The 25,478-nt window shown below is 42.7% G+C and overlaps 2 protein-coding genes across 2 annotated transcripts in view; one reads left to right on the top strand and one right to left on the bottom strand.

Annotated features, from left to right (window-relative positions):
• Positions 1-25,478, top strand: part of RSPH14 (radial spoke head 14 homolog) — a 343,818-nt gene that overhangs the window by 33,707 nt on the left and 284,633 nt on the right. The gene's annotated exons all lie outside the window — the stretch shown is intronic.
• Positions 13,335-25,478, bottom strand: part of GNAZ (G protein subunit alpha z) — a 184,906-nt gene continuing 172,762 nt past the window's right edge. The window contains exon 3 of the mRNA XM_073629243.1: positions 13,335-20,979. Coding sequence (XP_073485344.1) covers positions 20,635-20,979 — 345 coding nt within the window. The 3' untranslated portion in view covers positions 13,335-20,634. The remainder of the gene's footprint in view (positions 20,980-25,478) is intronic.

Raw genomic sequence — 25,478 nt, forward strand, 5'->3', positions numbered from 1 at the left:
CCTATCTTCCTTCCTATTAACGAGATTTGCTGCAGAATGCTTACCATCATTCAAAATTGCAAAAGTCACTGCACTACACCTGCCATCGCATTTATAAGAGAAGTACGGCCAAAGCTTGTTTGGTCAAGCCTTTCATGTGGGTCACAGGTGTGTACTTACTTTTGCACTTGGGTGACCCAGAATCAGCGGGCTAAACATTACAGAGGCATTTCAATCTCTGGCTGTATCCCAACAATGATGTTGGGTTTCAGATCCATCCAGATGCCTGACCGGTAGCTGGCTCAGCCTCTCAGTTCTCCATTGAGAGCCTGAGCCAGCCGCTCCCATGAGTGTTGGAGGGGCAGAGCAGAGAGCGGTGACTGAAAGTCGCCGCTCTCTGTTCAGAGCAGACCAGAGAAATGAGTGATCAGCGGTCATGTGATTGCTCGGTTCTTGGGCTTAGAGCCAGCGGGGGACATACTCACCATAGACGTAATTATGCATGTTTGTTTTTTTCGTTTCCCACACTTCTCTGTTAACAGAGGAGTTCATTGCAATATACTCTCCATCTTTCTTAAAGAGCAGTTTTGCCCTCCCTTCCCCCCCCAAAAAATACTGTAGCTGCTCACTTTTACTATTAGGGCACTTACCTGTGCAGGCATAAGAGCCGAGTCATGAATCGGCACTTGGGTGCTGGCACTGCTATCTTGGCTAAGGGAAACCGGCAATGAACATGAGAAAAGATGGTCCGCAACTCCTTGCTTGTTCTTTAAAGTCTTCAAAATTTATTGATTCTCCATAAAAGACACAAACAGCAGATGTAAACGGGTTTCAGCCTAGTGGGCCTTGTTCTCTATTGTTCAGCTTTAAGCAATCCTCTGATTATATTGAGTAGTAGCACCCTACTCCTGCTCTAAACTGCCAGTGAAGCCTTGCGGCTTCACAGCTAGTTGCCCACTGCTCATGATGCGAATCGTGGTGCGCTTTGTGAAGGGGCCGGCTACGAAAGGAGGGGGGGGACCAAACTTTAAAACCTCTGTCAAAACCAGGTACCTTTTCTCCCTCCCCCCCAAAAGGTGCCAAATGTGGAAGCGGAGGGGGGGAGGAAGCAGACAAGCGGAGATTCCCCTTTTTTTCGTGAAGCTCCACTTTAAAGAGGAACTAAACCCTACTATCATTTACAGCCAAGAAAGCTGCCATCTTAGCCTCAATAAAATCTACAGTTGCTGTGGTGCTGCACATGTGATCAGCTATGACACCAGCCATTTGATGGCTTGACAGTTCGGTTGAGAGCTAACGTAAGCACACTAGTAACTGTAATGCCCCGTACACACGGTCGGATTTTCCGATGGAAAATGTCCGATCGGAGCGTGTTGTCGGAAATTCCGACCGTGTGTGGGCTCCATCGGACATTTTCCATCGGATTTTCCGACACACAAAGTTGGAGAGCAGGAGATAAAATTTTCCGACAACAAAATCCGTTGTCGGAATTTCCGATCGTGTGTACACAAATCCGACGGACAAAGTGCCACGCATGCTCAGAATAAATACAGAGATGAAAGCTATTGGCCACTGCCCCGTTTATAGTCCCGACGTACGTGTTTTACGTCACCGCGTTTAGAACGATCGGATTTTCCGACAACTTTGTGTGACCGTGTGTATGCAAGACAAGTTTGAGCCAACATCCGTCGGAAAAAATCCTAGGATTTTGTTGTCGGAATGTCCAAACAAAGTCCGACCGTGTGTACGCCCTATAACAGTTATCATTCCAGGCAGGCATTGCATGTAACCATTTTGGGAAACAGTGAAATCAGTGGGTTTATTTCTGCTTTAGGCCCCTTTCACACATGCGGACAGTATGTCCGTATTTCATCCATCCGTTTTCGGATGAAATACGGACATACATGCATCCCTATGGGATAGCGGGTGTCAGCGGATGTACATCCGCTAACACCCGATGTCGTCCGCCTCCGCTCTCGTCCGATTCTGCGGACGGAAGAAAAACCTATTTTTCTATCCGTCTGCAGAGCGGATTGGAGGAACACGGACAGACGGTCTGTGTTCCTCCGATCCCCCATAGGGGAGAGCGGAGATCTGACAGGGCGGTCCCTGCACAGTGTGCGGGTCCCGCCCTGTCATCTGCCTGCTCAGCTGGGGAAAACGGAGCGATCCCCGCTGAGCAACGGATAAACACGGGGCGGATCAACACGGATCCGTCCCGTGTGAAAGGGGCCTTAAAGTGGAACTAAACGACTCTATTGTTTTTAGACAATGAAGCTGCCATCTTAGCCTCTGTTTGATCTTTATTCCGCCATGATGCAGCACATGTGATCAGTTAGGACACCAGCAATTTGATGGTTTGACAGTTTGGTTGAGAGCACAAGCAAATGTGACAGTTAGCATTACCAGCATGTCTTGAATGTAACTGTTTTTTGAAACTGTTAAATTGATGGGTTTACTTCTGCTTTAAGGTGAAACTAATCTCATAGATAATGGTTTCAAAAAGCAGCTACATTCCAGGTTTTCTAGGAATGCTGTCATATTTGCTTGTGCTCTCAACCAAACTGTCAAAGCATCAAATGGCTGGTGTCATAACTGATCACATATGAAGCACCATGGCAGATGCAGATCAAACAGATGGCAGCTTCCTTGGCTGAAAAAGCTAGGAAGGTTTAGTTCTGCTTTAAAGTAAGACCTCATACACACAGGATGTTTTGCAAACTCTCTTATGCCGCGTACACACGGGCGGACTTTTCGACCGGACTGGTCCGACAGACTTTCTAACGGACTTGCCTACACACGATCACACCAAAGTCCGACGGATTCGTACGTGATGACATACACCGGACTAAAATGAGGAAGTTGATAGCCAGTAGCCAATAGCTGCCCTAGCGTTGGTTTTTGTCCGTCGGACTAGCATACAGACGAGCGGATTTCTGAGTCTGGCTGAGTTACGACGTAAAGATTTGAAGCATGTTCCAAATCTAAAGTCTGTCAGATTTGCGACTGGAAAAGTCCGCTGAAGGTCTGCTGAAGCCCACACACGATCGGATTGTCCGCCGGATTTGGTCCGTCGGCGTCCGGTCGAAAAGTCCGACCGTGTGTGCACCCCATTAGAAGCCTTCCCTCCTGGCAGCAGCATTTTGGCAGATAAAAATGCCTGACGCTTGTAAAAACGTGTAACACATTTAGGCTTTTACAGGCGTCAAGCACTTTGGAGTTAATTCATTTAATTGGCCAGGATAACAATTTATTCTGGCCGTTGAAATACATTAATACTCAAGTGATAAATGTGCCTAACACATGTTTAGATACGTTTAGAAGTATCAAGTGTTTTTTCTGATAAAACTCTGCAGCTCCTGGACACACTGGCAGTGGGGTTTTTCCTGCCTCTAAAAGCCTCTGCCACTAAACTCCCCCAAAAGTGTTTGTGTGCATGGACACAGGCTAACATGCAGAGATGTTTAGAGGCAGGAAAAAAAATACCAGACGCCCCTAGGAGCAGCTGAAAACACGTCCAGTGTGCATGAGGCCTAGATCTATCATGATGAGAGAATTACAAAGGTTGCCATTGATGGCCTCATTTTGAAAATGCTAGTTGCCCAAGTGTGGATAGTTTTAAGGAGGTTGTAAACCCCAAGAAAAAACAAAATATAAGAAACCTGTAAGGCAAAGCCATTATGAAATACTTGAAATACTTACCTTAGAACAAAGCCCTATAATCAATGTAGAGGATACATGTACCTTTCTTGGGACACATGCCTGGTATTACATTATCATTTTTCAGTGTGTTTGCTTTTCTCCTGTTGGACACTTTTTCAACCTTTTTAGCATTACTCCAGTGAAAGAACTTTGACTGCAACATGCTTATAGTCAGACATTTATTACACTGTGTGGAATATCATTTAGCCAGGGATTTGATGGCAGATTACACAGATTCCAGCTTTGGACAGAAAGACTGATGGGGTAACACAACATGGATTTCCCAAAACTGTTATTTCTGCCCATAACCAATGACCACTAAACAAGGGGAACATGCCTACTGAAGAAGAAGTGCTAATTAACTTTTGTGCTCTGGGGGAAAATGGTAGTCCCACTTTCTATGGGAATGGTCCATAACTTATTGGGGGTTATTTACTAAAGGCAAATCCACTTTGCACTGCAAGTGCACTTGGAAGTGCAGTCACTCTAAATCTAATGCCGTGTACACACGAGCAGACTTTCGACGGACTGAACTCCGAAGGACTTTTTGACGGACAGTCGACGGAGTTCCGACGCAACGGACTTGCCTACACACAATCACACCAAAGTCCGACTGATTCGAACGTGATGACGTACGACTGGACTAGAATAAGGAAGTTCATAACCAGTAGCCAATAGCTGCCCTTGCGTCGTTGTTCGTCCGTTGGACTAGCATACAGACGAACGGGTTTTTCGACCGGACTCGAGTCCGTCGGAAAGATTTGAAACATGTTCTATTTCTAAAGTCCGTCTGATTTTTCGGCAGCAAAGGTTCGATGAAGCCCACACACGAATTGTCTGGCGGATTCGTTCCGTCGGACCTTTGCTGTCGAAAAGTCCGGTCGTGTGTATGCAGCATAAGGGGTAGATTTGAAATGAGTGGAAGCTCTGCTGATTTTATCATCCAATCATGTGCAAGCTAAAATGCTTATTTTTATTTTCCTTGCAGTCCCCCTCGGATCTACAGCGATTTTATTTCCAAGTGCACTTCCAGTGCAAAGTGGATTTTCCTTTAGTAAATAACCCCCATTGGGTCACAGGGATGAGGAGGCAGGAAGCAGAGTTAAAGGGGCTACAGAACTTTCAGATCTATTGTAGCATATACTGTATAGTAAGGGATTGATTTGATAAAACTGGAGTGCAAAATCTGGTGCAGCCATGCATGATACCCAATCATCTTCTAGCTTCGGCGTTTTCCATTAGGCTTTGACCAAAAAAGCTTACGTATTGATTTCTATGCAGAGCTGCACCAGATTTTGCACTCTCCAGTTTTAGTAAATCAACCCCTATCTGTCTAAAAATGCAGGGCCCACTGGGGGTTAGGGACCTTTATGTGCAGGGGTGGCAGATCTTTGTTCAATATACCATAATCGGCACGCAGAGATTCTTCAGCAAACTGGCAAATGTAGTATCATTGTTGCTTTCAGACAAAGGATTAACCAAAATAACTGCTGTATGCTTATGATTAAAGAACTCCAGCCTCACCCGTTTCTGTCTTATCTTCTTCTACCTGTGATACTCTAATGAAAAACTGTGCTGTAAATTTTTCTTCTCCTCACTGTGCGCCTTTGAATTTTCATGGTAGGGCATTGCAGCAGACACACTTCTTGTCTGCAGAAACCTAATCCAACACAAGGCCTACTGACCGTCTTAGGTACTCTCCAAGGGCTTCAGGGGGTCTCAGTCACTGCTGCTGTGTGCGATGCGGTGCATACAGTTTCCAGAGAGCCAATTTTATGTGGATGAGTTACCGAAGAACCCACCAGCTCTGCAAACTGAAATCAAGGAACAGCAGCCAATTGTATACTGTTGTTTGTTGTGTTGCCCTCTATGTGGGCATGCAGTGTTTGTTTCCCAATGAGTAGAAATGACTTGCTGTGTCCCATCTTGTTGCTGTCTAGTGAATATAGGGCCGAGCTGTAAACATAAATTATTTGTAGGTAGCGGTGGCACAGGCACAGAATAACCGTGGCCTTCAGGCATTCTGAATGACTGAAGGCCGAGGTCATTCTTTTCCTGCACTGTTAGTGTGGGAGGCGGGTTCCCTAGGGATCTTACATGGTCCAGTCCATCTGATCCATGCAGTCCCATGGGATCTGGTTACGCCCATAGCGCGAATGACATAATGTACGTTTTATATGATTATTACCATTTCTGTCTGAAGAAGCAGAGGCCATCTGTGAAACACTTTATAGTTATAACTACAGTCATCATCCATCTGTAAAACCTGTGGTATAGTCTGTAATTGATAGTCCTTTGATGTACATCATACAATATACAGTATCTCACAAAAGTGAGTACACCCCTCACATTTTTGTAAATATTTTATTATATCTTTTCATGTGACAACACTGAAGAAATGACACTTTGCTACAATGTAAAGTAGTGAGTGTACAGCTTGTATAACAGTGTAAATTTGCTGTCCCATCAAAATAACTCAACACACAGCCATCAATGTCTAAACCGCTGGCAACAAAAGTGAGTACACCCCTAAGTGAAAATGTCCAAATTGGGCCCAATTAGCCATTTTCCCTCCCTGATGTCATGCGACTCGTTACAAGGTCTCAGGTGTAAATGAGGAGCAGGTGTGTTAAATTTCACTCTCACTCTCTTATACTGGTCACTGGAAGTTCAACATGACACCTCATGGCAAAGAACTTTCTGAGGATCTGAAAAAAAAAGAATTGTTGCTCTACATAAAGATGGCCTAGGCTATAAGAAGATTGCCAAGACACCTGAAACTGAGCTGGAGCACGGTGGCCAAGACCATACAGTGGTTTAACAGGACAGATTCCAATCAGAACAGGCCTCGCCTTGGTCAACCAAACAAGTTTAGTGCACGTGCTCAGCGTCATATCCAGAGGTTGTCTTTGTAAAATAGACATTTGAGTACTGCCAGCATTGCTGCAGAGGTTGAAGGGGTGGGGGGTCAGCCTGTCAGTGCTCAGACCATACGTCGCACACTGCATCAAATTGGTCTACATGGCTATCATCCCAGAAGGAAGCCTCTTCTAAAGATGATGCACAAGAAAGCATGCAAACAGTTTGCTGAAGACAAGCAGACTAAGGGCATGGATTACTGGAACTATGTCCTGTTGTCTGATGAGACCAAGATAAACTTATTTGGTTCAGATGGAGTCAAGCGTGTGTGGTGACAACCAGGTGAGGAGTACAAAGACAAGTGTGTCTTGCCTACAGTCAAGCATGGTGGTGAAAGTGTCATGGTCTGGGGCTGCATGAGTGCTGCTGGCACTGGGGATCTACAGTTCATTGAGGGAACCATGAATGCCAACATGTTAAAATGTCAAAATATTAAAACCTTGGGCCCAATTTGAACATTTTCACTTAGGGGTGTACTCACTTTTGTTGCCAGCGGTTTAGACATTAATGGCCGTGTGTTGAGTTATTTTGAGGGGACAGCAAATTTACACTGTTATACAAGCTGTACACTCACTACTTTACATTGTAGCAAAGTGTCATTTCTTCAGTGTTGTCACATGAAAAGTTATAATAAAATATTTACAAAATGTGAGGTGTGTACTCACTTTAGTGAGATACTATATATAGATCTAGATATAGATATATCTATATCTAGATCTATATATATATCTATAGATATAGATATATCTATAGATATAGATATATATAAATACACTATATTACCAAAAGTATTGGGACAACTGCCTTCACACACACACATGAACTTTAATGGCATCCCAGTCTTAGTCCGTAGGGTTCAATATTGAGTTGGCCCACCTTTTGCAGCTATAACAGCTTCAACTCTTCTGGGAAGGCTGTCCACAAGGTTGAGGAGTGTGTCTATGGGAGTGTTTGATCATTTTTCCAGAAGTGCATTTGTGAGGTCAGGCACTGATGTTGGACGAGAAGGCCTGGCTCGCAGTCTCCACGCTTATGCCCTGTACACACGACCGGTTTTCCCGTCAGAATAAACTCTGAAGGTTTTTTCGACGGAATTCCGCTCAAGCTGTCTTGCATACACACAGTCACACCAAATTTCGACCGTCCAGAACACGGTGACGTACAACAGGTAGGACGGGACTAGAAAAAGGAAGTTCAATAGCCAGTAGCCAATAGTTTCCGTGTCGTACTTGCTTCAGAGCATGCGTCATTTTTTGGTACGTCAAAACAGCAAACAGACGAGCGGTTTTCCCGATAGGAATTGGTTCCATCTGAAATATTTAGAACATGTTCTCTTTCTAGGTCTGTCAGAATTTTCGACGTAAAAAGTCCAATGGGGCATACACATGTTCGGAATATACGATGAAAAGCTCCTGTCGGACTTTTTCTGTCGGACATTCCGCTTTTGTGTACACGGCATAATTCATCTCAAAGGTGTTCTATTGGGTTGAGGTCAGGACTCTGTGCAGGACAGTTAGGTTCCTCCACCCCTAGCTCGCTCATCCATGTCTTTATGGACCTTGCTTTGTGCACTGGTCCAAATCATTTGGTGGAGGGGAAAATATGGTGTGGGGTTGTTTTTCAGGAGTTGGGCTTGGCCCCTTAGTTCGAGTGAAGGGAACTCTTAAAGCATCAGCATACCAAGACATTTTGGACAATTTCATGCTCCCAACTTTGTGGGAACAGTTTGGGGATGCCCTCTTCCTGTTCTAACATGACTGCACACCAGTACACAAAGCAAGGTCCATAAACACATAGATGAGCAAGTTTGGGGTGGAGGAATGTTACTGGACTGCACAAAGTCCTGACCTCAACCCCATAGAACACCTTTGGGATGAATTAGAGCAGAGATTGCGTTCCAGGTCTTCTCATCCACATCAGTGCCTGACCTTACAAATTCTTCTTGAATGGTCAAACATTCCCATAGACACACTCCTAAACCTTGTAGACAGCCTTCCCAGAAGAGTTGAAGCTGTTATAACTGCAAAGGGTGGGCCAACTCAATATTGAACTCTACGGACTGAGACTGGAATGCCATTAAAGTTCATGTGCGTGTAAAGGAAGGTGTCCCGATACTTGTGGTAATATAGTGTGTGTGTGTATATATATATATATATATATATATATATATATATATGTGTGTGTGTGTGTGTGTATATATATATATTTATACAGTATATGCACATAATAATATATAGATACTTGTAGCTGGATTGCATGTATAGGGTAATATTCTCTCTGTGGATGTAATATTATATATATATATATATATATATATATATATATTTAGCTTATTTGGAGGTCTTTTAAAGGTGTAAACATTTTTATATGAATCCTATAAAAAAAGATATGTGATTTTATATAATTAAATATGAATATTAAGTATATGTAACATATGGATACTTAAAAAAATCCTTCATTTGGCAAGCATGTGTGTAGTATCTGTAAAATGAATAGCTTGTTGGACCCCTCTAATGCCGCGTACACACGATCGGCATTTCCAACAACAAAACCGTGCATTTTTGTTGGCTCAAACTTGTCTTGCATACACACGGTCACACAAATGTTGTCGGAAAATCCAAACGTGACAACGCGGTGACGTACAAGACGTACTACGAGCCGAGAAAAAGGAAGTTCGATAGCCAGTACAGCTCCTTCTGATTGATTCCGAGCATGCGTGAGCTTTTGTGCGACGGACTTGTGTACACATGATCGGACTTTCCGACAACAAGTGAAGTTGGTGGAAAATTAGAGAACCTGCTCTCAAACATTTGTGTGCGGAAATTCTGACAGCAAATGTCCAATGGAGCATACACACGGTCGGACTTTCCGTCAACAAGCTCACATTGAATATTTCCCCTTGGAAATTCCAACCGTGTGTACGCGGCATAAGGCTTCATGTACACAGGACGTTGTTTAACCTCTCCTGAATGATTTAACTTGACAGCTAGAAACCCGCGTCTAAAAACGTCCGTTTAGCCGCGTTTACATGCTGTTTTTTTTATTGCTAAAATGAAAAATGTCTGTAAACGAAACGCTGCTAAATGCGAGTTACCGTGTTTAGCAGCGTTTACAAGCTGTTACAGGGATTTGGCGTTTCAAATGCCTCTGAACATCTGTCCTGAACGCATTTTTTTGCATTCCAGAAAATGCTTGTAAACTCAACTGCCTAGAAAAGACTATAAAGGGCCCTGTGTACATGTACTGATAAGATAACATAGAGGAGAGTTCAGGGGCAGCTGAAAAAAATGCCCAAATGCTCCTAAATGACTGTTTACCAGTAGCAGTGTACATGAGGCCAGCATGTTTTATGCAGATCCCAACTTTAGACTGAGTCAAGAGACTCGCCACCCCCTCCATTCTACTGCTCCATAATGCAGAGCATGCAGACAGACTGCAAATTACTGTGCATAAAGCACTTGTTTCATGATGCCTCTGCGCTGCTTAACAAGTTGTCCAAATAGTTTAGAAGTGGCCAGATAGAATGCTGCACACAATGAGATAGGCAGCCTCTCTGGAGTGGTAGCAGGGTGTTGTGGGAAAGCAGGAGAGAAGTGGGGAAACAACAGAACACTGGAGGTTAGACGCTTAAATATCATCCTTTGAACATTAACAGGCTTGTTAGAAGACAAAGAGAAGGCAAATTAGTACTTAACTCATCTGAAATCTGCTTACTGTGGATTAAATAGAACTGCGATTACCATGATCATTATTGGTTGTTAGACTGAAAAAATACATCTGGTTATTCCTGGGAGAGAAGGTTACAAACTTCTTTTATTATTCCTTATCTCCCAGCTATTCTATTATTTGATTTGTTGTTGGGCAGAATGTAAAAAGTGTGCACTGCTAGTAAAATATGGTTAAAATCAGAGTGGTTAAAGCTGAATTTCTGGATAAGTAAATATTGTCTAAATAGAAGAACCATGTGTATTCGAACTTGAATTATGGTGTATGGTGACCCGTCATTCAGTGTTGCCAAATGTCAGTATTTTTACTGGCAGCGAGTAAAACCCGAGCACTTTTCTCCTGCCAGTAAAAGGAAAAGGTTGCCAGTTAAAAATATGGCTGTGACGCTCGGCTCAAAACCGGTCCGGAGTCGGCCAAGACCATTCAAGTGCCTGGGTGTTCGGGCAGCACTGGCGGGGGGGGGGGGGCGTGGTCTGGTGGAGGCGGTGCCTGAGCGTGTGCTTTGTGATGTCATGGTGCAAGGGACCCGAGCAGAGCGTGTGGGTCTGCGGGACAGGAACAAGGCAAGCCAGGAGTGGGACTGTCAGTGCTGTGTGGACTGAAGGACCACCTGGCGTGGAAAGAGACTGTCACTTTGACTCAGGAGGGGACGTGTCGTGTCATCATCTGTGCTGCTGCACACTGCTGTCAGTGTCATTGTGAGAGTCAATACAGTTTGTGTGCCTGCCCATTCTAATTTCTTACCCTCCTGAGTCCTGTACCTGAGCTACTTACTTACTATATCAAAAATAAAATAAGAAATACGTTTTTTGCCTTAATATCTACCTAAAATCACATTGCTAATTGCATATTATACTTGTTTATAGCATAAATACTGAAATCTTCACCTAAAACTAATTTTGTAACTTCTGGAAATGTCAGTAAAGATTTGGCTGTGCCAGTAAATTTTGGGTGTTGTGTTAATACATTTCAATTTGGTGGGTTGGCAACACAGCCGTCATTGCTGCCCTCTCTCCAGAGTGACTGGTCTTGTCTCTGTGCGGTCCTGTCGGTTTCTGCAGGCAGCCTGTAGTGGGTGGAGCCTGCTGAGTCCCTCCCACAGCTGTGCTCTCTGCGCAGGCTATGTGCTGCCCAGTGATGATGTCACTGCTATTTTTTGGAGCAATAATTGGATTTACAAAAGCAATTAGTGCATTTGGGTTTATATCCTTTGTAGCTAGAAAAGAAAATATTTAACGGAAAGTTTTTTTGCCTGGAGTTTACCTTTAAGGAAGGACTAAGGGCTCAATCACACCAGGTGTGGTAAGGGAACACATGCAAAATCACGTGTTTTCCCACACTTCACCAAAACCTGTTGCCCTTTTGCAGAGCCCTGCAGGTGCAATCCATTTTTAATAGCATTCCCATGCATCTAGCAAACGTGGAAGTGTCCGTGCCTGACAAAGCGCTTGGTACCACAGTACTATGTGTTTTGGTTTTAAAAATTGTGCTGGAACCTTTTTTTCACGTTTCTTGCTCATAGGGCAGCCCATTGAAATTATTGGGCTGCCTTAAACATACACGGGAACAAGCGGTAATCTGCAAAAAAAAAAACTGTCAACTGCTCACCCAAGAAAAAGTGCTTCTATCCTCATTATATCCCTATCTGACAGATATCCCTTAAAGTGTTACTAAACCCAGGACTCTGCATTAGCTATATCTGGTCTCCCACAGTATACAGAACATGGAAATGCAATTATTTTAGTAAGTATAAACTACTGAATACCCTTTCTCATCAGCAGTATATAGCAGTTTTGTTACTTCTATCAGTGTCCAGCCGAGCACTGGTTAAAGCTTTTAGGAGTTTTCATTCTCCTCTGCCTGTCCTATGAGGCTGCATGACCCCTGACCCTCTGTCTGGACAGTGCTGATTGGTCCTGGGCTGATTACATGCACCCTCCCAGAAAAAAAAAAAAAAACTCTCTAGCAATACACACCAAACTGAACACATGCAGAGTGCCCCCGAGGCTCTGTTCTATCTGAAGATGGGGACTGTGGAAGAAGGAGAGGATCAGCGAAGACAGGATTAAACAGCCTTTTTACACAATGCGGAGGATTAACAATTTAGGTTCCACAGTGAGTATAACAAGCATGCTTTACTGCATATACAGACTGACTTTTACTGGGGTGGGTTTAGTAACATTTTAATTCCTGTATCAGTGACTACAGTGCCACTTGAGCAAGAAGTAGGGTGAAGTCTTTTGATATAGGCAGAAATAGAAAAAAAATGATAATAAATGAATAAAAATGACATTCAGGAGAGGGGGTCAGTGATAGCCCCCCCCCCCCCCCCCCCCACCAAGCAAGGTATACTTATCAATAATGCCCCCTCTACTGCAAGAGTCCACCCTGGGTAAGCTCTGGTCTTTGAATAAATCTCCACCCTACTATTCTTCAGGCATAAAATAACTGCAGTAAACTTACCATCCATCTTAGACTCCACTGACTTTGTCAGAATTTTCAGAGGGTTAGGTTGGCCTTACACCTGTAGACTTTCGTTCAAACGCTTAGATGAGAAGGAATTAAAATCGTTTTTGCGAGCGATCAATTGTGCTTTCATGGACTCAACTAATTTTGTGCAACTTCATTGAAGTACCTTGTCAATGTCTCGATTTTTAATTGACAATCTGCACTTTGCCAAGTTTATGCCCATATTACTAGTTAAGATTTTTCTCAGACGGGAGCCAATTTATCGAAAAGATTTATCGAAAAGATTACCATTACCATTAGATTTGATACAAACTTTCTATCCTTACGCTTTAATTTTTTCGCTCCCTCTGCTTGACAGTGATTGTTGAAATGGCCAGTTTAACTCTTAGATAATCAAACAAATGTTCTGAAAATGTGAGTTTTTGAACGAATATCTACTGTTGTAAGGCCAGCTTAGGGATCTGTAGATAAACCATGCAAGTGCTTGTTGAAAAAAACACGTTCCTTTTCCATAAACAGAAAAAAAACCCCACAAATGATCCATTCAGAACCTTTATTTCCCTTTCGCCAGTAGAGATTTATTTTTGAAATTGTAGTGTCATCAGCCTTCAGGGGCAAAGAAGCCTGCAAGGCACTCTGGCAAAGCCGTGTAGCAGGTACGTAGTGTGTTGCAGGCCTCACAGACCCTGAGGAATTGAGCCCTTGGCAGAGGAGTCATACACTGTATTTAGGGGTATTGTGTTCTCAGGAGGACACCAAGTGAATTGGGGTACACATGAAGCTGTAAGGGGAATAATTTACATACCAAGTGGATGTGCTTTACACAGTCTCAACTTATTTACACACACTTCACACAGACATCCAGAATTAGCGGCCCAGCTGCTTTAGAATAGGGGAACTCTGCATCTCTATGGTAGGCCAATGCATTTTAGGCCAAACCCTTTAGCGCCCGTTACCATAAAAAAGGCAACTTTATTGTTCATATTGCTCCATTGATGCTTCTTTAATACCGCACTACTCCAGTTTAAAGAAAACAAAAATGGCAGACTTGCCCAGAATGTTTTTTTTTTTTTTTAAGCACAAAAATTCCTGGTCAGTGTAAATACTCAAAAGCTGAAAGTTTCTTTTAATTTTCCTTCTCTTTTTTTTTGCAAAATAAATAGCCAGTGTTATATTTGTTTCCAGTGTATTTTTTGTTTCTTTACAAACATAAATAATCAAGCACTTCTTTGAAAATGTCCTAAAAATGTTCTGCTTTTTATGTTAAAAAAACGTGCAGGGCTTGGCAGAAGAAAAAATTAGAGTTATGTGTTGTATGGAGAATCGTCAGCGGGAGCCTGTTTGCTCCAGTGTTGCCTCATCCCTGCGTCATCAGCCATGGTGACAGAGGTTTCGTGAGTCAAGAAGTTCAACCATAATAATAAAGCCCAATTGTAAAGGAAGGGCTCTGTTGATGATACTGTCAGGTAGTCTACAAAGATCAGCAAGGAACAGGATTAAAAAATAAAAAAAGAATTACGTTTGCATTCTAGCTGTTATATGTATACTTGCAATGGTTAGCAGCTGCAAAAGAGGCTTTAAGATCATCTTTCTAATTTTGCAGATGGTGATGGGGCAACCTAAATGTAAGTTATACTTACCATTGCAGCTGGCGCTTAAGAGAAGTTGTCATCATGTTACTGTGCATGTTATAGTCCTGATGCAGTATTATCTTTTTAAGAATTCCTACTATTACCTACCATTCTTACCACACCACCATTTATGAAAAAACATGGGATTCTTATTTAGTTTACAACATCCAGGCCTGCATTTATCATAATGGCACACGTAAACCAGTTCCTGGGGCAGCACAGTAAGAGGAGCAAAACCTAGCCTTGAATTTTACCAATTTTTGGGGGGAGGGTATTTTGTTTCTCTGTCCTGGCCACAGATGGACATTTGTGGCTACCTTCAGCCAACGAACTCTGGGGGAAAGTGGATGCTGGAGATTTAGAGAAGAGTCATAAGACTCACTATGTAAACATCAATCCATCTCTGTTTTATGTTTGTATTGGCCTGTATTGCATATAAAGCAATGCATTCTTTTCTACAGCACATTCCATCATAATTGTTTTCTAATAGCATGATATAAGTAATACAAAATGGTGCATAAAGTCGAAATACAGCCCTGACAACACCTAAAGGTGTCTATCAATTCATAAGGTGGTTGGCCTTTCATGCACCATCAGACCATTCTTGCTTGTCAATGGGGAATAAATTAACATTGTAGATGTTGACAGGTATTTCAGCAGGGAACATTAGGAACTGGTTTTCTACCCAATTTGAGCAATGGCTCCCCCCCAACAGATGCCAGCCTTAATTATACAGTGGTGGAAATCATTATTTCATCCCTTGCAGATTTTGTAAGTTTGCTGACTTACAAAGAGATAAAGGGTCTATACATTTAATCATAGGTGTAGTTTAAATGATAGAGATCAAATATCAACGAACAATCCAGAAAAAACAAATGATACAGATGTTATAAATTGAGTTGAAGTTCAGTGAGTAAAATAAGTATTTGATCCCCAAGCAAAACATGACTTAGTACTTGGCGGAGAAAGCAAGCACAGAGGTAAGATGTTTCTTGCACTTGGTTACCAGGTTTGCACACATCTCAGGAGGGATTTTGGTCCACTCTTCTTTACAGATCTTCTCTAAATCCTTAAGGTTTCTTGTCTGTCTCCTTGGCAACTTGAGATTTCAGATCTCTCCAAAAATGTTCTAGGATTAAGGTCTGGGGACTGGCTAAGCCACTCCATGACCTTAATATGCTTCTTCTTGAGCCACTCTTTTCTTGCCTTGGTGGTATGTTTTGGGTCATTGTCATGCTGGAAGACCCATCCACACCCCATTTTCAGTGTTCTGGGTGAGGGAAGAAGGTTCTCATCTCATACATGGCCCCGTCCATTGGCCTCTCAATGCGACAAAGTCAGCCTGTACATTTAGCAGAGAAACAGCCCCAAAGCATAATGTTTCCACCTCCGTGCTTGACTGTAGGGATGGTGTTCTTAGGGTCATAGTCAGCATTTTTCTTCCTCCAAACACGACGAGTCAAGTTAATGCCAAAGCGCTCAATTTTGGTCTCATCTGACCACAGCACTTTCTCCCAATCCTTCTCTGAATCATTTAGATGTTCATTGGCAAACTTCAGATAGGCCTGTACACATGCCTTCTTGAGGAGGGGGACCTTGTGGGCACTGCAGGATTTCAATCCATGGCGGCATATTGTGTTACCAATGGATTGCTTGACTGTGGTCCCAACTGCCTTTAGATCATTCACAAGCTCCTCCCGTGATCATCCTTACCCCATGAGGCCAAATCTTGCACGGAGCTCCAGACCAAGGGCGATTGATGGTTATTTTGTATTTTTTCCATTTGTGCATAATCGCTCCAACAGTTGTCTCCTTTTCACCAGGCTTCTTGGTGATGGTCTTGTAGCCCAATACAGCCTTGTGCAGGTCTATAATCTTGTCCCTGATGTCCTATGACAGCTCTTGCCCATGATGGTGAGGTTTGAATGGAAGAAAGATTTTGTGGACAGGTGTCTTATATACACATAACGAGTTGTCGTTAGGAGCACCTTCTTAAATTGACAAGACTAATCTGTGCTCTACATGAGCACATACTGTAGCCAGTCTGCGGGATCCCGAATTATTGTTGGTTGGTAGAGGATCAAATAGTTATTTTACTCACTGTACTGCAACTCAATTTATAACATTTGTATCATGTGTTTTTTCTGGATATATGGTTGATATTCTGTCTCTATCATATAAAATACACCTATGATACAAATTATAGACCCTTCGTTTCTTTGTAAGTGGACAAACTTACAAAATCTGCAGGCAATCAAATATTTTTTTTCCCCACTGTATGTATTTTTTATGAGATTGTTGCCCAACCTGACCATGGCTGAGCAACTGTCATCTTATATGGAAGGGCTGTTTTACAGTGAATGGAAACCTGTGTTGAGAAAAATATATGGGTTGTCGCTTCTGGCCTCCTTCTGACAATGGTTAGTGAGTTGACTATCATGCTAATCAGCTAATTTAAACAACTGTAGTAAGTCAGAACATCTGATCTTCATATATTTTCTGAATATGTGAAAGGGATTAAATGAAAGGATCTGCGTGATGGGCAGGCAACTAGCATTTTTGGAAGGAAGGGTAAACAATGGCAGCCTACTATTTCTCTCAGTCCAGGTTCCCTTTAAAACTGTAGTATTTATACAGGAGAGTGCTAAAAAATACTGCCCGATGCACTTGATGAGCTATATTCCATTCTGTGGTGTGCTATTCAGGCTGGATTTACACTGTAGCAGTATGCTAATTTGTGCTATGCCATATGTTAATAACCATTAAGCTGTTTATGTATAGTGTGACTGGCACATAGAAAATAATTGCTTTTTTATGTGCCCTGTTCACCCTATACATGTGCGGTAGTGTGTAAAAAACAAAATTCAATGGACCTGAAGTGTACAAGCCCTTAATCTTCTAAATAAGCTTTAAAGCGGAACTAAACCCTCCTATTGTTTTTCAGTCAAGGAAGCTGCCATCTTAGCCTCTGTTTGATCAGCAGTTGCTATGATGTGATCAGTTATGACACCACCCATTTGATGGTTTGACAGTTTGATTGAGAACACAAGCAAATGTGACAGTTAGCATTCCCTGCATGCCGGAAATGTAACTTTTTTTTTTTTAAATCGTTAAATCGATGGGTTTAGTTCTACTTTAAGTTTATTGGGAGATGCAATAATCAGTGCTGGTTTTTCAAACTGTCTTATTGGTTGTTTCCATTAAGAGCAGGTAATTAAAGTGGTGTTCCAGCCGAAATGATAATTTTTAAATAAAAATACCCCTATAATACACAAGCTTAATGTATTCTAGTAAAGTTACTCTGTAAACTAAGGTCTGTTTGTTAGTTTATAGCAGTAGTTTGTTATTTTATAAACTTACAGCAGGCCGTGGCCATCTTAAGTGTGGGCATCTGAAGCCAGACTGTATTTCTTCCTGGATCTCATCCTTGCAGATCTCACACATGCTCTGTGCAGCACAAGCAGTGTAATAGGTTTCAGGTCAGGTTTCCATAGCAACGGCAGTTTCAGAGGAAGTTGCCACCCCTTCCCAGAAGGCATTGCAAACAGGAAATGATGCGATGGGCCGCGGCCAGGGAGGAGGAAGTGAAAAATGAATACAGCAGATATACAGTATGTGCTGAGAAAAAAAATTAAAAAATATCCAATTTGTTTACAGTGCACAGTTTAGTGAGGGATGCTGAAGAGTTGTAAAAGTGGGTGGAACTCCACTTTAATTAGCAGATGTCTGCCTGAACCAGGATCAGCCAACTGTAATCTCATGTCCATCCAAAAGTGGAACTTCCGCTAGTTGTACTCCACATTTGGCACCTTTCGGGGGGGGGGACGACAGGATACCTGTCTTTCACAGGTATCCTGTTCCCACTTCCGGGAGCCTCAGCCATGGGTATTGACGTCACCGCCCGGGCTCCCTCCTCCTTCCCCGGCCGCTGGGCCAGTTGGAGAGCGGTGCAGAGCCTCGCGCATGCGCAGTAGGGTTCCCGGTGTGAAGCCGTAAGGCCTTCTTTCCTGGGTTCCCTTACTCGCAATGGTGGAGGCATGCCCCCAACAGCTGATGAAAACATCAGCTGTGGTGCCGACATCACTGGACTCCAGGACAGGTAAGTGTCCGATTATTAAAAGTTAGCAGCTGCAGTATGTGCAGCTGCTGGCTTTTAATTTTTGAAGCTGTGGGTGGAAGCAATTATGACACTCAGGAGCTCATCAGATTCAGATATATCAGGTCAGATATATCAAGATCTGTCAAAGTGCACTAATTTGTACATGTACATTTGTGGACTCTTTTAGTAGCTAATTTATATAAAGTGGTTTGTATATTAGAATTAATGGCTGTAATGGATGGGCAATTGATTGCATTCATGATGAAGACATAAATTATGCAATTCATATTTATTAGCCAACACATTGCATTTTACATGAGTAAGGCAAATACAGATTCAACAGGAGGTCCAGCCTGGGTGAAAAAAAATAAAAGTCAGCAGCTACAAATACTGTAGCTGCTGACTTTTAATACTAGGGCACTTACCTGTCCAGAGAGCCTGCCATGTCGGCACCCCAGCCGATCTTCGAGTCGACTCCCGGGTGCTGCCGCCGCCATTCCTAATAAGGGAACCAAGCAGTGAAGAATTTCGGCTTCACTCATGGCTCCCTACTGCGCATGCGCGAAGCGCGCTGTGCTTTCTAATTGGCCCGGCAGCAGAGGGAAGGAGGAGGGGGGCCGAACTTCCAGGAGATCGGGTCGAAGGGGACCTGTCAAAAACAGCGTTCCACTTTTGGGTGGAACTCCGCTTTAAAGTCCCCTGTGCTGCACTGTGTTGTATTTAATCTCTTCACTTCTCTTTTTGTGACATTAGAAACCTATCATAGGCCATTGATTTCAAAGCACCTGACATGAGGGAAGCTAGCAACAGATTTTCTTGAAGTATAGAGAGAAAGATGGCTACTGCATTTTGGAATGGTATGTGAATGATATCGATTTTGTAAAGGCCCAAAGAAGATGTGTTTCTTAAAGAGGATTTCCAGTTTTAATAATTACCCAGGACTCCTCCATACAGTAAGGGCTTATTAACACCAGCAGTATGCACTACCCTGTGGCCGCTGGTGTGTGATGTGAAGGAAGCGTTGTTAGAATTAGATGCAGTAGATTAGGTTGCACCATGCTGCACTGAACAAAGTACTGCATGTAGTACTGTTTTTTTAGCACACACCACTGCAGAATTATGGTGTGAACTGCCACGATAGGGAACAAGGATTCTTTCCTTGACTATGTTTTTGGAGCTGCACTGGGCAAGGTTGCCAATGCATCTGTTGTGAACGGGCCCTAAAACTCAGAGGTATCACCACCTCTCACAGACCCCATCTTTAACTAGTCAACTACAGGGATGCTATTGTGTGTATTGTTTAGAGCAGCCTATTCCTTCAAACAGCCACTTCATGGTATGAATGTGCCACAGTAGCAGGCGAACAGCATTACAGCTTCTGCTCCCATGGAAACAAAGGGGGGGAGGGGATTGCCAGGCAAAGCAGATATCCCCTTTAAACTGGGGTATTTTTTAGGAATTTGAGAACTGTGATTGTCACCTTGGTTTGAACTGAGTTCCCTGCACTCAAATAAGCATAGCTTGTATTGCAGCTGTACATTGCAAGTATACAACAACATTCAAATTTCACTAAACTGTCGTACCCTGTGTAGGTTTGGCACATATACGTGGTGCCTGGCATAGCTGGAATAATACAAAACCGTTTTTTTTTTTTCTTTGTTCGGTGCTGGCATTAAAGCATCCTTTCTGACAGTGACCGCTCCTTACCTGACACAACTTAAATCCCCTCTGGGCAGCCAGAACATCTCCAGGAGACCCAGAGATCTTCAGAAATGTTCTACATGAGACATCAGTCGAGCACAAGATACATCCACACACACGCACACCACACATACTGAATACAGGGAGCAAAGAACATGGGCCCTATTCTTGGTCCGATACAGGATTATCAGACATGTTATCAGCGTTGAAGAAACCCAGCCATAATCTTCCACTGTCAGAATGAAGAGTTTGTGTGGGTGAGGGGTTCACTGTGGACTTGTCAGTGCAGTATGTGGGGAACCTCTGTGTATAACCTCACCCTTTGTAAGTGTTTACTTTTTCCCCTTGACATGTGCTCTCGTGTTTGAGGACATGCCCTGTTTGCTGTGCTGGCTCCAGGAGAATTGCTTAGCACAGGCCAATGTATTTAAGATTGTTCTGGATAATAACATCTGTCACTGCGTCAAAAACAAACTGAATGTTGCTGGTGTCCGTAGCGCAGGTGAAGTGTGAATAAATCTCCTTGGTCTCCTTATTGCGATTCAAGTCCTCAAACTGGCGTTGAATATAGACTGCTGCTTCCTCATACGTGTTCTGTCCCTTATAATCAGGAAAGCAGACGGTGAGAGGGATGCGTCGGATCTTCTCAGCTAGCAGGTCCTTTTTGTTGAGGAACAGGATAAGAGAAGTGTTTATGAACCAATTGTTGTTGCAGATAGAGTCGAACAGACGAAGGCTTTCCGCCATACGGCTCTAAATATAAAGGAAAAATAAGCGTTAGGAAGATGGGCAGCACACATAACTAGAAAAGGGTTTTCAAACAACATTATATGATATTGGTTTTTAAAGAAATTTGAGCTTAATGGGTTATATTGGCATAATATAAAACGTTTCCTCAGAAAATTCGAAAGATCCTGTTACTAAGCCAATAAAATCACTTGCATACTGTCAAGGAAAATGTTTATTACTTACCTTCCCAGTGGGCAGTAAATCAAATATTCTCTCTTAAAAAGCTACAAACTCCACTGGTATATGGTACTTCCAGGTATGTCAGATGTATGGCTGTGCTATACTCTATGGTTGCTGCCATTGGCTGCAATGTCACTACAGAACACCAGGTATATGACAGGCCAGCAAATACAGGCTAAATGTATTTGCACATTTGCTTGTTGCTAACACTGTGTGGCCTTTTTCTAGTATTGGATACAGTAGGAAAGGGTTAAACATTCTGACAGATTTCTTTTGTCATATGTGTCCTGTTGGAGGGATTTCCCTTCACTTTCTTCATGATCATTAGATGAACTGTTGAGCCGGAACAGCTATAGATGGATCACTATTCGGCCCTTCCCTGCTGAACTGACCAAATTTCGATCTATCTCTGGCCAATTGTACCCCTCACCACTATATCCATATCAAAAAGGGTTTTGCTTTTACAAACTCTTTAAACTGTTCAGCTAAATCCCAACCTTCCTGCTCCTTTTATCATGTTCAGCTAAGTCATTATGTTTATATATTGGGTATACTATGGAATTTCACAGATTAATTGCTGGCCTCTGACCATTTAATGTCTGTATAGACACCTTGGTACAGACTGCAGACATTAAATAAACCATCATAAAGATATACATTGGCATTAATTGTATATGGATTACACATTCCCCTCTGTACTTTGTGACTACAAATAGTATGTTTCTTTATCGTTGATTGAGAGATTTAGGAATTCATAAACAGTCGGTAATCTGGAGTCACCTAGTAATCTGGAGCTGCCTTTGAGGGAAGCTGTTCTGATCATGTCCATGCTAATAAAGTCCACTTCCTGTGGACCTTTGACCCTTTTCGTATTTTTATTTAGCATGGTCCTTCCTTCTTGTACAGTCTCTTAGTCCTTATAGCCCCCTCTCTCTCTGAGTATTAGGGAGCCTGGAAGGAAGGCAAGGCATCAAGCTACTCTTCTGATCAAGAAGTCCCATGCACTATTTGCTGGACTCTGGCGAAGGAGATGATGGTACCTTGCCCCCCATCCTGGCAGCACTCCCCTAGCAAATGTATCCTCTGGTCTGCCCCTTGTATCTGGTTCTCCGGAACAGGTGGTTCACAAGTTTTCAAAGGATCCTTCTGACTTCACCTCTGCTGGACATCATCTGGAAGCTACAGGACCTTCACCTATAAAAAAGTTTTGAAATTCCCCCTGCGACAGATGAAGTGACCTACTCTTTTTACACCAGTGTTTCTTAACCTTTTTTCAGTCAAGGCACCCTTTAAAATTATAGAGAATCTCGAGGCACCAAATTCTAAAATATAGAAAACTATTCTAATATATTTACATAATGCAGCAACATCCACACACATAAGACACCCAACGTTAGAGGTGATTTATTCTTCCAAAGCAAATACACTTTTGCACACTGGTGCTGACTAGTATTCCAATGTTTTGCTTCTCCCTCAATTTCTCTCCATCAGTCAGCTAATGTCACCCCAATGCAGAAGAAGCGAGGTAGAGGAGGGTCAAACAAGGATGCTGTGGTGGCAACAGACATCCTCCTTATTAACTGATGACGTCATTGGTTGTTAGGATGCCAGTGTCTAGAGAGTCGTAATGGTGCAGAATGAAAACCATGGCTTTGTGTAACTAAAAGGCAGGCTTGGTCCACCTGCTGGCTTGTACACAATTTTTGATACATTTTTAGGCATTTTGCCAAGGCACCCCTGAAGAAACCTCAAGGCATCCCAGGGTGCCCTGGCACCCCGATTGAAAAAGGTTGCTTTACACTGTCGAGTGTTGAAGTGTGTCATTCATGACCACACTGTCTTTCTGTTGGGGCTGGGCTCCTGCTACTTAACGAGCAGCTCTTTTCTTTCAGTGTTCAGAAGCTGCTCAGCTGTCGGTTAATTACCAGCCACGCGTTGTTACCACAGTGACTTACCTGGTTACCATTTACCTGCCCAGGCACCCTGGTTGAAAAAGGCTGCTCTACACTGTTGAGTGTTGAAGTGTGTCATTCATGACCGCACTATCTCTATCAGGGCTGGGCTCCTGCTACTTAACGAGCAGCTCTTTTCTTTCAGTGTTCAGAAGCTGCTCAGCTGTCGGTTAATTACCAGCCACGCGTTGTTACCACAGTGACTTACCTGGTTACCATTTACCTGCCTCATTAGTCCAGCCTACAGCCAGACCCTTTTTGCTATTTAAGCAGCTTACCTCATTTCCTCCTTGTCCTTGCGTGGTCTATGATGTCTAAGTGCATTCCTTCCTGTGCTCTTGTGTATGACTTAACCTGGCTGACTTCCCTTCCCATTCCTGATTTTTGCTCCTAATTACGCTGACTTCTGGTTTCCTGACTCTGGCTCGTCTGTTTACCCTCTCTGGCATCCAAACTCTAGCTTCTGTTTTTTGACTACGTTCCTTAACTGTGTTATTTTTGTAATTTCATTAAAGGTGTGATTTTAACTGCACTTTCTGTCTCCCTCTTTTTTTTTGCTTCCTGATACTTCCTGATGCCTTTCTTGTTTCCTTCAATTGATGATCCCCACAATAAAAGTTCAGCATGTGAGTGCCCCTCCTTACTTCCTTAGCATAAAGTGTGAATTGGAAGGTCTTTGTGGGACATTATCACCAGGAGATAGATCCTCTTTCTGTGGCCAGGCTGAGATCTTCTGAGGAAATCTCCTTAGATTCTTTTTTCTTTCCTGTCTTCTAATAGGTGAATATTTCTAGTGCTAGGATTTCTACCCTTAGAATAATATATTTGATAACTGGTTAGACAGGATTGCAGTGTGGCTATCACACTCCAAAACACCTTTGGGTATTGGTTGGAAGGTCATCCTTTTGGTCATAATGATCTCTTTTATCCAAAAGGTTTTTTTCCCCTCTATCTATTATATTTTATGATGTGAGGGCTCTTACTCGCATAGTTATCTATTTACAAGATTAGTTGTCTAATTAGAATAATTAGAGAAATTCCAGGTATGGATATTTTTACATAGGTACATTGGTCCCCTTGGACCAATGTAACCATGCATACACCATACCTGTGGAATCCCTCTAGAACAGCCTTTCTCAACCAGGGTACCTCAGAACCCTAGTGTTCCTCCAAGTTGCTAGGGGTTCCTGGAGCAATGAGCAATTTCTGCCTCTCAGGTAAGCTACCAATGACACCAATTTTCTTTTAGTTATCTGCAAGGGGGGAATTCTTCCCCATGGCCACTAATGTAAGGAGCATTCATTCCACTGACCAGCATTCTAATGTACCGTGAGTTGTGGGTATAGTAATTATTGTCAGGTGTTCCCTGAGGCCAGAAAGTTATTTCAAGGGTTCCTCCAGGTGAGAAAGGTTGAGAGATGCCACTCTAGAAGCTGGAAATGTGGCAGGCACAGCTATTTCTGGGATCTCCATTACCTTCCAGGTCCCGTGCCGAGCGGCTGCCCTGATGCATTGTGAACACAGAGACTTCTTTGCATTTTCCCAATGAATGCAAAGCATTCAGTGATTGGGTAAGGTGGAGAGCATTACGTCACTGCCCCAACTCACCTCTTCATCCAATACCAAAGGTATGGTACTGTATATACATAGTTACATTGGTCCAATCTGGACCAATGTAACTATGTAAAAAAAATAAACACCTGTAATTTTTCTTTAAAACAACTGCTTGTTGTTTTTTCTGAACATTCTGTGCCTGCCCAAACTTCAGTTCCCGAAGTCAAGGCTACTGTTTTTCCTGCAGTTAACTGCATGGTTTTGCCTATTGACCATGGTATGTCTACTCAAACTTCCCCTTGGGAATCAGTTTTTTTCTCTGGGACTTGGCCCTGTAAACATTTCTTATTGACCATGTTATTTGTTGGTCTGGTTTTCTCCCATTTAGGTAGTGTGTTGTTCCACCTGTTTTTTGGATTGGTCCTCCACTTTGCTGATTGAGGCCAATCACTCTTTTAAATAGCACTTTTCCCTTAGTAGTTATTATTGGTGTTGATCGTCTGTGCCCTCCCCTTAGTCATGTCAATTTCCATATTTGGTTTGACCCTTTCTTCATCTAGCCTTTATTTAGGTGTTTATTCTTTCAGATACTCTTTTGTAGTATAATCTCCACATCTGTTGGATCTCTCAGTGGCTGTTGCCACCCCTCATTTGGATTGCTTTTTGACTTTCTGACCGTTTATGGATCCCTAAATGCTTGTGTTTTTTTCAATGAGCCTTAAAAATATAGGATTTTGTACTTACTGAAAACCTTTTCTTTAAGTCCATTGAGGAACT

Source organism: Aquarana catesbeiana, linkage group LG01 (genome assembly GCF_042186555.1).
Source record: "Aquarana catesbeiana isolate 2022-GZ linkage group LG01, ASM4218655v1, whole genome shotgun sequence".
NCBI classification, from domain to species: Eukaryota; Metazoa; Chordata; class Amphibia; order Anura; family Ranidae; genus Aquarana; species Aquarana catesbeiana.